Here is a 12860-nt window from a genome sequence, read left to right as displayed (position 1 = left end):
GGAAGGGGTGCGCAGAACATAATGCAAAGTTACACTGCGATTTGGGGGTTCAAGTGAGAGTCCCTTAATGAGAAAGAACTGGATGTGAAATCACTTCATTTAATTGTGCTTTAGGAAGGCCAGCAGCCCCCGCTGAGGAAAACCCCAATAGCAGGGCCAAGCTGCGGTGGCCTCCGGAACAGAGAGCGGGGCTGGGCTTAGCTTCCCCAAGTGCAGTTAAAATCACCCCAAGATTCTCGAAGGTCTTTGCAAGTGCTGGCTTTATTCTTCAGTGGATAAACAATATTATTTTCTTTAGCCGACGCCAAACACTTCTTAGAAAAGCCAAGACTTTGGCATAAGTTATTGTGTTGTGCCCAAACATCCAGATACTTAGTTCTGTTGGTAATATCTAGACATTTGATGACACAAAAACAAAGGATTGGGATTTTCAATGGGACTTTTCAGTTTTTACCTGAATTTTTATTGCCATAGCCACAACACTGTGCAGTGGAGTCAAAAGCACAAAGGCCTATTTGAGCAGATTTGGGGTGCTAATAAATATAATTACCTAAAATAAGCTACTCTGAAATAATATATTAATCCATTTCCTTGTCATAATAAATTACATGTATTTGAAATTAAATAATTTGGTTAAAATGTAGGATTGTAATTTTAGTATTAACTTGATGTCTTCTAGGAAAAGTGCTTAATTTAAAACAGAAAAAGAAAAATGCTATTAATTCCAATTAACGTTATAATTACTCATCTTATAGTGAATGTAGTAGCAGTGGCTTTCATTTTGGCAATTACGTATGTAAAAGACCATAATTAAAGTAATTATTATATAAATACTGTGCTTATTCAGGTACATTAGTTTGTAAAAATGAATTTATAGGATTAATATCTTTTCAAACCACTTTTTTTTCCTGGATTGATAAGAAAATACTTCTGACTTTTATGTATTACGGAGAAGTTGATTCAATGAAAAGAAAACCCTAATATCTAATTTTATAAAAACCAAATTAATGCGTGCATAGTAATTTGCAATATTCAGTGAAATTCATATATTCCCATTTTGGTGATAAATGGCCTATGAATACAAACCTTCTGAAACAAGTACCAGTTTGTATAATTAATCATCTTTAGGATTCTTCTGTGATTTTAAACTGTCATCTTCAATAGCAATTTGGGATTTTGAAGCAGTCATTAATTATAGTGTTAAATTTTTATGGCTGACAAAATTGTGTTTAGTTTTAGAATTTCAAAACTGCTGAATTTTATCTTGAAAAATCACTGCTTAGAACAGTAGCCTCAAATCACAGCTTAGACCAGCCGAGCATGAAACTGCTCCAGTGATCTGTGAGGCCGGATTAACGCCGGCCTGTACGGAAACTGGGGGCTGTTTGTTGCTTACAGGAGTGTGTGTGCTACGGAATTGCTTGTCTGCTTATGCGTGCTGACGTGTAAATATTTATATGCTATATTGGTTGGACTTGCAAAGTGAGGAAGTGAATGAATCATCCTTTTCTAATTTCAAAGAAGTTTTGCATGAATTTCGGAGAATGTCAGCTATCAGAACATCTTCTACATTTTAAAACACGATTACTTATCATTTAGGAAATATCAGAGCTTAACCGTGTTGAAGAAATTTTGCGCTCACTTTTTAGGATGGCAGATAAAACTCATCAGCGGTCCATTCCTTGAGATCTTCCTTCTCGCAGCCACGCTAGAGTTTCTCAACATTTAGATGGAATATTTTAGTTTTGCTTAGTATTTAGGACCCAGAAGTAAGAAGTGAACATCTTCTAGCCGCCTAAAAACCAGCCATCCTCTGACTTAGAAAAAAACTGGTTTTGGTTGTTTTGTTTTGTTTTTTTAGTTTGGCAGCCCTCCTTGGGTTAATCACATTCCTCAGTAAGGTTTTTGTAATGTTTAGACTGCTACGTCCACAGAAACATTTTGCAAGGTAGATGCTTACGGAATGTCTGCTTGACCAGGATGACCTGGCCCGGCACAGAGAAGACGCTCCATCCGCATTTGGGGGAATCAATGTCTCACATGGGGAAGTTGAAGGTTAAGGGAAAGCTGAATCATGTGAAGCATTCGCAGTGCAGCCTCCAAGCTGGCAACAGATTGATGGACAGGAAAAATAATCCATTTCACTATATTTGCACAGACAAGGATATACAGAAAATATATTGGGAAAAGAAGGTTCGTCCTTCCCCGTTCCCGATCCCAGTCCCTCACCCTCCTGCGCTTTTCAAAGTGGGCAGGTGGCCACTAGAGGAATGAAAGCCTAACAGTTGATTCAAATAGTTGTCAAACCACTGGAAAAATGCTTCCTTTTCATTGTGCTTTTTTTGGACACTATAGATATGGTAAATCATGAACTACACTATAAAAATACCTCTTTTATGCCCAAACATTCAGTAGGAGGGAATGACATTTCTTTTATTACCTTGGTAAATGTTTTTAAGGTGTTTAGCAATAAGCTTTCTTTTTTGTCAAAACTGCTTAGATGCAGTGGTTGCTAGGAATTTACTAGAAAACCTATAGTTAATAGTATCAGGAGGGGAAAGGGTATTGGGTTTAGTCAGCTAATAGGACAGAGCAGCTTGAGTAGCAAGCACACGCTTTGTCGTCCCCCTGTCATTTTCCTGTTCTTTTCTGTTATGGAAAAAGGGTGGTAATAGAAGTTTACAAAGTTTATTTTCCATTATTGTCCATCAGCCAATGTTTTTAGCACTTTTTCCATCTTTTGGGCAGAGGAATAGATAGGTCCAAATAACAGAAAAAAAATAACACTTAAGAGATTCCTCAAGAAGAAAGGATGATGAGGCTTTCATACAAATGTGAACAAGGTCATCATAGGCTTTAGTAAATTAACTCTTTTTTTAGCAGTGATTCTTCTTTTTCCCTCCATAGATAGAACTCCAGAATTTTGTTGTGCTTCCTATAATGCTAAATTTTAACACGAAGAACATTTTTTTCCCTAAGGAATAGTATTTAAAATAAATTATTTCCTTCGATGGTTTCTGGCTTACTGAGATTGATAGAGACCCATCTTTTTACTATTTACTTTTGATTTTATGTCTTACCTTTCTTTCCTTAACTGGGTGGTAATGGATTTTTTTTTTTTTTTAAGTAGTGTTCTAACAAACATGCTATAAAAGTTAACCACTCATTTAAAGATCCTAGGAAGAGAACTTTGGCAGAGAGATCTGCAGCTTCACGGGTAGATGATGGGTCCCTTAGATAGGATTTTGTAATAAAATAGGTTCTTTCTTTCTTAACCAAAAATAGATCTCATCAGACTGCTGCATGCTGCTAAATTTCACAGAAATTTTATTGTACTGACTGGGAAGGGCAGATGCAACAGCATGGAGACTAATGTGACGTCCACCCTCCCTCCAGCCTTCCCTAGAAGGGCTCTAAATGCTAAATTACCACACAGCGTATCTTTCTGTGGTAGAACACTGCAGTGCATTTACCCCTCTGCACACTGCACTCTGGCTTGGGATTTTGGTCCGTGGTTTCATCCATTGTTAGACTCCCCCGCGAGTTAAATACAGCGGGGCCTGTATTTATGCGGAGCGAGTAAGCTTGCTCATTCCCCCGGCTGCTTCAGTGCTTGCTACCTCCCACTTCGCTTCCATCTGTGTGTGTGGCAAAGGGAATTGTCCTAAGAAATACCAGCTTCCTCTCAACACAAATGTGTATTTGTATACCAGTAAGTCCACAATCTCCTGAACTGGGGGGGGGGGGGCATTAATAAGGGCACTTTTTAAAAAAAACCGTTTAAGGCTTAGTGGGGTTTAGCAGTCGTTCTGTGGAAACCCACATTCACTTCCATGGTTTCTGTAAATGCATTAACAGTAACACAAATCAATGCATATTAAGTAAAAAGGTAATTCGTAAGATAATCTTTTTAATAGGTAACTTTAATTCCTAGGCGAATAGGTAAGGTACAGGAGGTGAGTTGTCCTGTATGTGTACAGCATCCATGGCTAACATAACGTCCCACACTTTTTCTTAACGACTCGGTTTGATGAAAAGATTTCAAAGATGCTGATGAAATACACATCCGTGGAGTGCTTACTCGGAAATCTGGAGTCTTGTTTCCTTGCCATGCTTAATGTATTGGAGAAACCAGCTGAAATCACCGAATAGTTTTCTGTCTTAATTGTCCAAGATTTTTTTTTTTTAATTAACCTACTTTTATATAAACAATGCCTGAGACAGATAGTTACACCATAAAGAACTCGGCTTTGAGCTGGTAGGAGTTACTGCAGATAAGGCAGCTTTTTAAAATCAGCTGCTAGGCACTATAAACCCTTTAAAATTACTAACAAATGAGGGAGGCTTGACTGTGGACTGTTCAAAATTGTTAGCCATGTGCTTATAAGAAGGGACACATGAATGCTTATAAGAAGGGACACATGAATGATATTTGTGTATTTAACCCTGGTTATAAAAAGTCATTTGATTTTTTAACAGCATGTTCAGCGGTTACAAAGCCTTAGGACTTGAGCTAAAAATGTGGACTCCCACTGCAGAAAGGGCCCTACCAAGGAAACAGCTAGGAAATAGCTTGGGAACGCTGCACTGGCCATATCTGAGAGATAAATATGCATCGATTTGTCGACATATATGTGTACTTGTGTATTTATGAAGAATTGTGCTTAAAATTTGATTTTTTTAATGAGCAATAAAAAGTACTCTGACGGAATTTTTCTTGGGGTCTGAAAGAACCCTTCCCCCATACCCAGCTCATGAAATTTGGCTAGTATTAGAAATATGACCACTTAGGAAATTAATTGGGTTTTCAAGAAATCAAATGTAACAAAAATAAAGAATATTTCTAAAAAAAAAAAAATGCAGCTCTATATAGGTGAAAAGGAGAAAATGTGAAGAAAGAAAAGCCAAAATAACAAAAATAAAGGAGAAGGGAATAAGCATTAAGGAAAAATAAGAAAAAACATCATTTCCACGGGGTTTATAATGGGCCAAGCACTGTGCTTAAAAGCCCATCATATTTTTCGGGGGTGGGGGGGCTTGTTTACTATTTACAGCAGTCCTAGGGATGGGTCTCAAAATTCCTTTCTCACACATGGAGAAATTATGATCAGACACTTTAAAACATCAATTTCATAAGTACACGCAGGAGATAAGTGCAAAGCAGGGAAGGAAACTGCCCTCTGGCCGATGCTGGAGGTGGAAAAAGTCAACCCTGACTCCATTCTCCAGAATGCAGTCATTCTGCAATCTCTGCCTCCCTTTAAGTGCACGAGAAGCCCAGGCTGGACACCGGGCGGTTGGGCCAACTACTTATTTGGGGGACAGGCTGGGGCAGGATCTAGGGGCCCCCCTCCCTTCCATTCAGGCAGGGAGGGAGCAGGTCCATGTGGCCTCGGAAGTAGGGAGGAGGGGACTAAAATCAATTTTCATAAATTTTCCACAACTTCTGCACACTTTTGCTTTTTACTTTTGACCTTTTATCTCCCAGGAATCCTAGAAGATAAAATACAGTCTTTAGAATCTTTTAGCAGGTAATTCAAAACACATGACCTGCCAGGCATTCTGGGGTGGTACGCTGGCATTTCCTGAAGCCTGGGGTTCCTCGGTGTGGGGGGAGGGTCATGTGATCTTCAGCAAATCGTTGAGCTCTCTGTTCTTCTCTTCCCCACCTGTTAAAAGAGGTCCGTGCCTTGTTCCTTAATGTCCTAATGTGGTAAACATCAGAATTAATTTTTTAAGAAAATAAATACAGAACCACAAAAATGCTATTGAATTGATAACGTGCGCCACTTACAGAGATCGTTTTTAGGAACATGAGTGACACTTTAAAGAAAAAGAACACATGACTATTCCATGATGAACTCATAGTATTTTCTTCCCTTAGATTACCTTTCTCATCCTCTTCACATCTCTGTTGATAAATGGGTCAGACACCATCATCCCCATTTTACAATTGAGGCAATGAGAGGTTAAGTGCCCAACCATTGCCAGTAACCAGGATGAGAACGGGACTTAAGTCTCCTGTCCAAATCTGAGCTTCATTTTACCTCCTCCTTAGGGCCAAATTGCTACCTCAGAAACTATCTTTGTCCTTCGTTCCCTTGGCTGTAAAAATAGGGTCATATCATATCTATAATAGGCTGTCACTCTTAGAACCACGACTGTATTATCTCAGGAATCAGAGCTCTGAGTGCTCATGGCATAAAAATGATTTATACACTTAGCAAAAAATTAGAACTCTTCTAATGGGGGGCTGAACTGGCTTGTTGGTGCACCTTGTTCACGAAGCAGTGGGAAAATCTGAATCATCCCTGACCTAGGATGTGGACTCTGGCAGATGAATCTGAAGGCAGAAAATGTTTCCAGATCCACTCTGATTCAGTGCAATACTGGACAAGTTTTAGAAGCCCTTCTTTATGGTATTCCCTTGCTATCACTATGGGCTATTTCCTTCACAGTGCTTTTTTTTTTTTAATCAATTGAAATTACTCATCACGATTAAAAACTTGTGTGAATATTTTTCCTATCACGAAACGGAAGTTGTTAGAAAATTATCCTGAACTACTTTCCTCTAGATTTAGCCTTTACTGCCTTGGTAGAAACATAAGGAGATGTTGAGGCCATGGCATTAACGTGCCATTTGCTTCCCTGCTACTTGCTTGACACATAACCCACACGAGAAGTGTTGCACTTGTCACTACAAGAAGATCAATTTCAGGCTATTCATGTTTGGAATGTAGGTGAAGTTTTAAAAAAACAAAACAAACCAAAAAACACATCTATGCCAGTATTCACACATTTTGACCCAATAAAACATGATCATTTTTGCTTGTTGTTCATGGTCATCATGTGCCAAAATTATTCAGTGCTGTCCCTTTAATCCCTAGCATGGGGCCAGGCATAGAGTGGGTACCTGGTTCCCGCTGACTAAATACATTTGTGTGCTAGTCAGAGGAACACGACAGCAGTCTTATTCTTTAACTAAGGAACATGGACAAAGAATTTTCCTACTTCATGATTAAGGTATTACTGGATTAAAAGTCTCCTAGAGAAAGTCTCAGATAAGTTTATGCTCATAAGCCTCCTTTCCAGCCATCTCCAATCAGAGAGAACCAGGTGACAAAAGTCAGGAGTGCCAAGGATAAGAAGGACGGTTCTCTCCAAATGGATGCCACATACAGCCGCAGACACAAAGTGAAAGGAGTGGTCTTCTTGTTTGGTAGGATGCCTGTTTGATCTTACCTACAAGTAATTCAGATGCCAAAAATTTTTAGTTTGGGTGTGGAAACCGTCTGTGAATACACATTCACACATTCAAGCTAAGATTATACTTAAAGTGCTTCCTGATGGTGATACTTAATTCTAAAAATGGGGCAGTGTGCAGTTCACCTTCTAAATCTAACATTACAATCACCTTGGGTTATTTTTGTAGCCAACTAAATGAGAAAGTGTAATAGTATGAGGTAGGTAAATTTAAGTTTCTAGAAGCAATTGTGTTTTCATTGTGTTCTTCTCTGGAATGTTTTTTATTGTGGTTTTGTTTGTGAACAAAAGCAAACTAACATTCTAGAGAAGAAAATACTTGGTAGAATTTTTTTTTAAACTTCTAATATTTCCAACCTCAATGAAACTTTCACAGATCAAAAAGAGGACAAGATATGTTAGAATACTAGGAACTCTTTTGTGAGGGCAACGACAGGTGCTGGTATTACAGTACTACTATTCCCATCCCCGTGGAAAAGATAGATCTACTGTAGGGAATTCTTGTTTCTTCATCAGAAACATTTAAATTTAATAGAATTCATTTTTGAAAAGTTAGCTTTAAAACTTTTAAATGTCATAAATGGTACTCAGTTCTGTCTCCAATTACATCCTGGGCACACATTCAAACCTTAATGTTTCTTAATCTTTAGTAGTATCCTTTCTTAAAGGTCTTGCCATTACTACTGCATGAAACTATGTAAAACATATTTACCTGTTTTCTTGTTTGAGTATATAGTTCCTATATGTTGCTATCAATAAAGCATTACTTTATAGCATCATGTTAATTCAGACTTGTGCACCTTCAACAACAATACGGTGTCAGGTTTAGGGGCCAGACTCCTAGAGCGCTACACTGTATCACACACCATATAACGTGTTATTAGGAAGGCCTGCTTTCACCCAATACTTCACGTTATGTGAAATTCTGAGGTGCCTAGTTACAGCTTGATTCTCACCTCATACGAGAAAAAGTTATAATCGTGTTATCGTGGTTGGCTTTGTCTCTCCCTAGGCTTTGGTGTTGTGGTCCTTTCTGGAAGGACTTGGGTCAGGAGTTGGAGAAAAAGAAAAAAAATAGTGGGCCTATTCTTTCATATAAAGATGATACCAACCCTTTGCTGCTTGTGCTTTTTGTTCGCTTTTTTGTAGCACTGATTTTGGACGCCTCATTTCCCTGGTGCAGTATTTTCTAAAATTGAAGAGAAAAAAGAAGAATAGTGGAACCTAGGAAAAGAGCTCAAAGTAGGGAAAATGGACTGAGCAAAGGGGTAACTGTCATTCAGTACTATTTTGAACTTACGTTGTTGCCTAAGGAGAAATTTAGGTTCATTTCAATAACTGGGGAAGTAGTTAACCATTCAAAAACTCATTCATATGACCAAAGGAGAATTCTTACCTGGTACTGCATTTCTTACTGGTAGAAGAACTTACTGCCCCACCTGTAGATCATTTCCAGAATTCTATTATTGAAACGTTTAAACCTTAGTACTCGAAAACTAATGGCAGGATATACGTCAACTGATGGTACCAGCCTCCAAGAAGTTGTCTTAGACATTATCTGAGGATGTGATCCCTATAATAAAAATTTAAAGTTCTAATCATTTGGCTCTATATAAAGTGGGCGATTTTTTAGCTGTAAAATTGATCACAAACTTAGGTTTCTTTGCTTCCTTTCAAAAATGTCTATTGAGGTGACTGTTATTAATGTTTATAGGATAGGTGTAACTCTGGGTACCTATCGATGGGTTACCCCATCTTATAGGGCAGTCCTCCAAGAAAATCACTCTACAGTCTAAATCAATTTTATTCTCTATAAAAGCATTCAGAATTCTACTTGATCCTGCTTCTCATCTTCAAATAATTCTCTTTTCCATTCCAAACATTTGCATGGTTATCTTTAAGCAATTCATCTTTGGATGCTATGTAAAGAAATTACTATCCTTTAAATCAGCTAACAAAATTCATACATGTAATTTGTACCAGGTGGGGTTGATTTTCTCCTCACTGAATTGTGCAGAGAAGAAGATAGTATTTGGGAAATTACAGAATGCCCCCTTTCTGGCGAAATCAGTCTGCATCCCTAGGGATGCAGAGCCTGGAGCTAGAGAACACCGGAACTGATACTTGTTAGCTGTGCAAACTGAGTAAGATGATTTCATCTTTCTGTGCCTTGATTTCTTCTTCTGTAAGATGGAGATACTAATATTGCCCTCCATAGGGTTGCTGTGAGGAATGAGTTAATACATGTAAAGGACTTAGAACAGAAGATCTTGCTGAAAAAGCCAAATCATTATTTCATAGTAAGATTTCTTCGTATATGTAAACTAGATTTTTGCCATGCATATTAGTGCATTAGCCACACTTGTGAAAAAGGACCAACAGCCCAGACTGAGAAAGGCAATCCCACAGTTACTTCTCCATCCCGTCAGTGGGGCAGTTCGTATTTGCTGGGTTCGCTCTAACTCTGGTCTCCTTGGGATGACTTTTCATTCCTGAAAGTGCTTTAACTGGCTACTGTCAGGGTATGGTTTACATAAACTTTTTAAAGTTTTACAAATGCCACACGTGATTTTTCTTCTGAGAGGGACACTATTCTCTTACCGTTGGTTGTCCCTCTTCAGGGCTGATGCCGGAAGAAGACCGGAGAGACGGTTGCCTCAGGAGGAACAGTCAGGCAGGCCTCACAGCTTCCTGGCCCATGAGACACTTGCTCACCATTTTCCATTCCCTTGCTTTGCAGCTTGCAGTCCCCCACAATGACGAATGGACCCGCTTCGCCAGGACCCTCGTGGAGATTCGCGCTAACAGAGCTGACAGTGAGGAGGAAGGCACCGTTGAGTTATCTGCCTAGTGGAAGCGAACCATCCCGACCCCAACCCCGACCTTCACCTTCTAGAACTCAGTGCTGCAGCCATCGGTTCCACTTGTATTCCGTGTCCATTCAGTATCAGTGTTGCGTGACATTTTGGGTGTTCTGTCGTGCCGGCTTTGCTCCAAGTACTCCAAATGTATCCCACCCCGCTTTCCACTGACCTGCCATTCACCACAGCATTTCTGTCTTTATATTTCTGTCTCAAAAATGGGGGGGAAGGGTGTAGGCTTTACAGGTTTAGTTGTTGCCTTTTAACTACTTAGTAGCTGTATTTAATAGCTGGAAACCTCTGGTTAAATTTGTTCTTACATGCACTTCTGGCATAGTCCTATTAAATCCATATGAAGCCAGATATGATTAGGTGCAGATGTGGTGTGCTTCATGATACGGTACAGGGCCAAAGACTTGAGATGTAGTGTTTTACATGGTGACTCACGTTATGGATGGATTTACTAGAGGAACATTGCTGCTCCTTATTTATTGTGGTGTGCTGCATGGAACATATTTATTTGAAAGCATTAAAATAAACGATCCTAGAGCATGTGCATAATGAGAGGACTGCATTGTCTCTGCTGCTGCTGAGATTACATTACGTTCCAAATAACAATCACAGTATGCCGGTTCCACTGAGGACAAGAAATCTTTAGAGGTTTGTTGCAGTGAACGGAATGCATTTTAATGCCCATTATTTCTAGGTACTTTAACAATATTTCAAATATAGCTGACCACTGATACTTGTCATTCAAGTTAACACAGTCCAACAAAACTGTGGTTCCTGAATATGACACCAGTATTGCCAATAAATTGTTCCAAGCCAGGTCTGCCCCAGTGTGGATAAAACCTTTGCATGGGGAAAGCCTGATTAGAATTTTGCTTTGACAAGGGGGTGGGGGAGATATGTTAAGGCCATGTTAAAGATTGATAATGAACTCAGAGGCAGCCAGCTGGCTGGACTTAAACCAAGACTCCAGTTTTATTTTTACGAGGGAACGTGTGCGGTTTTTGGAAAGCTTTCCCTTATCTCCTTCACTAGAGCCACTCTCACCCAAAGACGGTCTCAAATGTTGGGAGTAAGGAAAACAGGTTATGGCGTACAGATACCAAATGTTCTGCACATTCCTTCAAGTTTTTAAAAAATTTACACCAGCAAAATTATGTTTATTGCTATTGGACTAAGAAATATGTCTATAAACAATTTTAATAGAAAATTTTCCCAAAAAGTCATTTCATGCCTAGAGAGAATTCAAATAAATAGTGGTTAGTCATGAAAAACAACTGAAGACAGACTTTCAGCTTTTCAGGAAGAGAATCTCCATGGTGCTCTGGTGGTAGGGACTCGAACCATGAGATTTCTTTTAAAAATAATGGCATACTTCTGCTCTCAGTCCCCTATGGTACATAGATACTGAAACTCTTTGATGGCAGGAATTAAATTTTTAAAGATAAAATATGAGGGTCTTAAATAGGTTTAAAAGCAATCCAATAAAAGTACCGGGGGTAGGGGAGGGTGGGTGGGGAATAAAAGTTTCTCAAGCTTACACTAAAGGACCAAGAATAATTCAATAATCCATGAGTTGCTATTACAGACCACTCTCTCAATGATTCCACAAGTAAAGACCAAATAGTGAAAAGACCAGAGCCCACCTTAGTAAGCAAATGAAACATTACATGAGTTTATATACATACACGTCCCACTGTGGTAGCTAGTCTCCAAAGCAGTCTGAGACTCCCTATGGAGTCTGGGCTGACCTGGTATAAATGATGGAATATGGGGGAAGTGATGCTGTGTGGGGTCCAGGACACGGTTATGAGAAGACTTATAGCTTCCTTTTGGTCTCTGAGCACATTCACTCCGTGTCCCTAAGCCAAGAAGTACAACCTTCTGTGTAAGAGGTACAACCATCCTGAGACCTCTAGGCCACACACGGGCCCAAGGTGACCATGCAGTGGCCATGTGGATAGAGAGCTCCCCAGCCAGTCCATAGCCATTCAAGTCATCCCAGCTCATGTCCTAGATGGAATGTGGTGGCCACGAAAATTTCTTCTCATCTCCTACTGCAGACAGCATACCTGACTGACAGCCCCTGCTGCTCTGCTTTGAGATCCAGCACCATGTTTGACCAAGGCCATGCTTTCCATGGGCTGCTCTCAGCTGACTGAGGCAGGCCTGTTCTTGGGAGATGAAGACTTCTCCGAGAGGTAACTGGCTCAAGGACTCCCTGTCAGCATTGCTAAAACTTTCTGGAACTGTACTGCAGTCGAAAACTAATCGCTCTTCCTTCCCTTCCTCCCTCCCTCCGATCTTTTCTTCTCTCTCAGGGTCAGACCAACATCATTGTCTGATGGCCCTCCCAGCATTATCTGTCTGGAGAAGACAGACTGGGCCTGATAAAAGAGCAAAGAGACTGACTAAATCACCAAAAAAATTGCAGAAATGAACAAGTACCAGCATACCTGGGTGGCTCAGTCAGCTATGTCTGCCCTTGGCTCAGGTCATGATCCTCGGGTCCTGGTACCTAGTTCTACATCAGGCTCCTGGCTCGGTGGGGAGCCTGCTTCTCCCTCTCCTTGTGCTTTCTGATGAATAAACAAAAAAGAAAAAAAAAAGAACAAGTGCCATTAGGGGCCAGGGAAGCAGCACTGAGACTGGATTTGGAAGGGTTTAAGGGAGCCAGAATTTAAGATTGGATAAGCAAGAATTCACCTGGGCCATTTGTTTGAGATA

The 12860-nt window shown here is 39.8% G+C and overlaps 1 protein-coding gene across 6 annotated transcripts in view; it reads left to right on the top strand.

Moving 5' to 3' along the window:
* Window positions 1-10688, top strand: part of DYNC1I1 (dynein cytoplasmic 1 intermediate chain 1) — a 296927-nt gene extending 286239 nt beyond the window's left edge. For all 6 annotated transcript variants that reach the window (XM_032874683.1, XM_032874675.1, XM_032874700.1 and 3 more), the window contains exon 17: window positions 10004-10688. In XM_032874683.1, coding sequence (XP_032730574.1) covers window positions 10004-10114 — 111 coding nt within the window. In that variant the 3' untranslated portion in view covers window positions 10115-10688. The remainder of the gene's footprint in view (window positions 1-10003) is intronic.
* The last annotated feature ends 2172 nt before the right edge of the window (window positions 10689-12860 follow it).

The sequence above is a fragment of the Lontra canadensis genome, unplaced genomic scaffold (genome assembly GCF_010015895.1).
Source record: "Lontra canadensis isolate GAN:19392208 unplaced genomic scaffold, GSC_riverotter_1.0 scaffold2, whole genome shotgun sequence".
NCBI lineage: Eukaryota > Metazoa > Chordata > Mammalia > Carnivora > Mustelidae > Lontra > Lontra canadensis.
The sequence above is the reverse complement of the archived record's forward strand: the minus strand, read 5'-3'. Positions and strand labels throughout refer to the sequence as shown.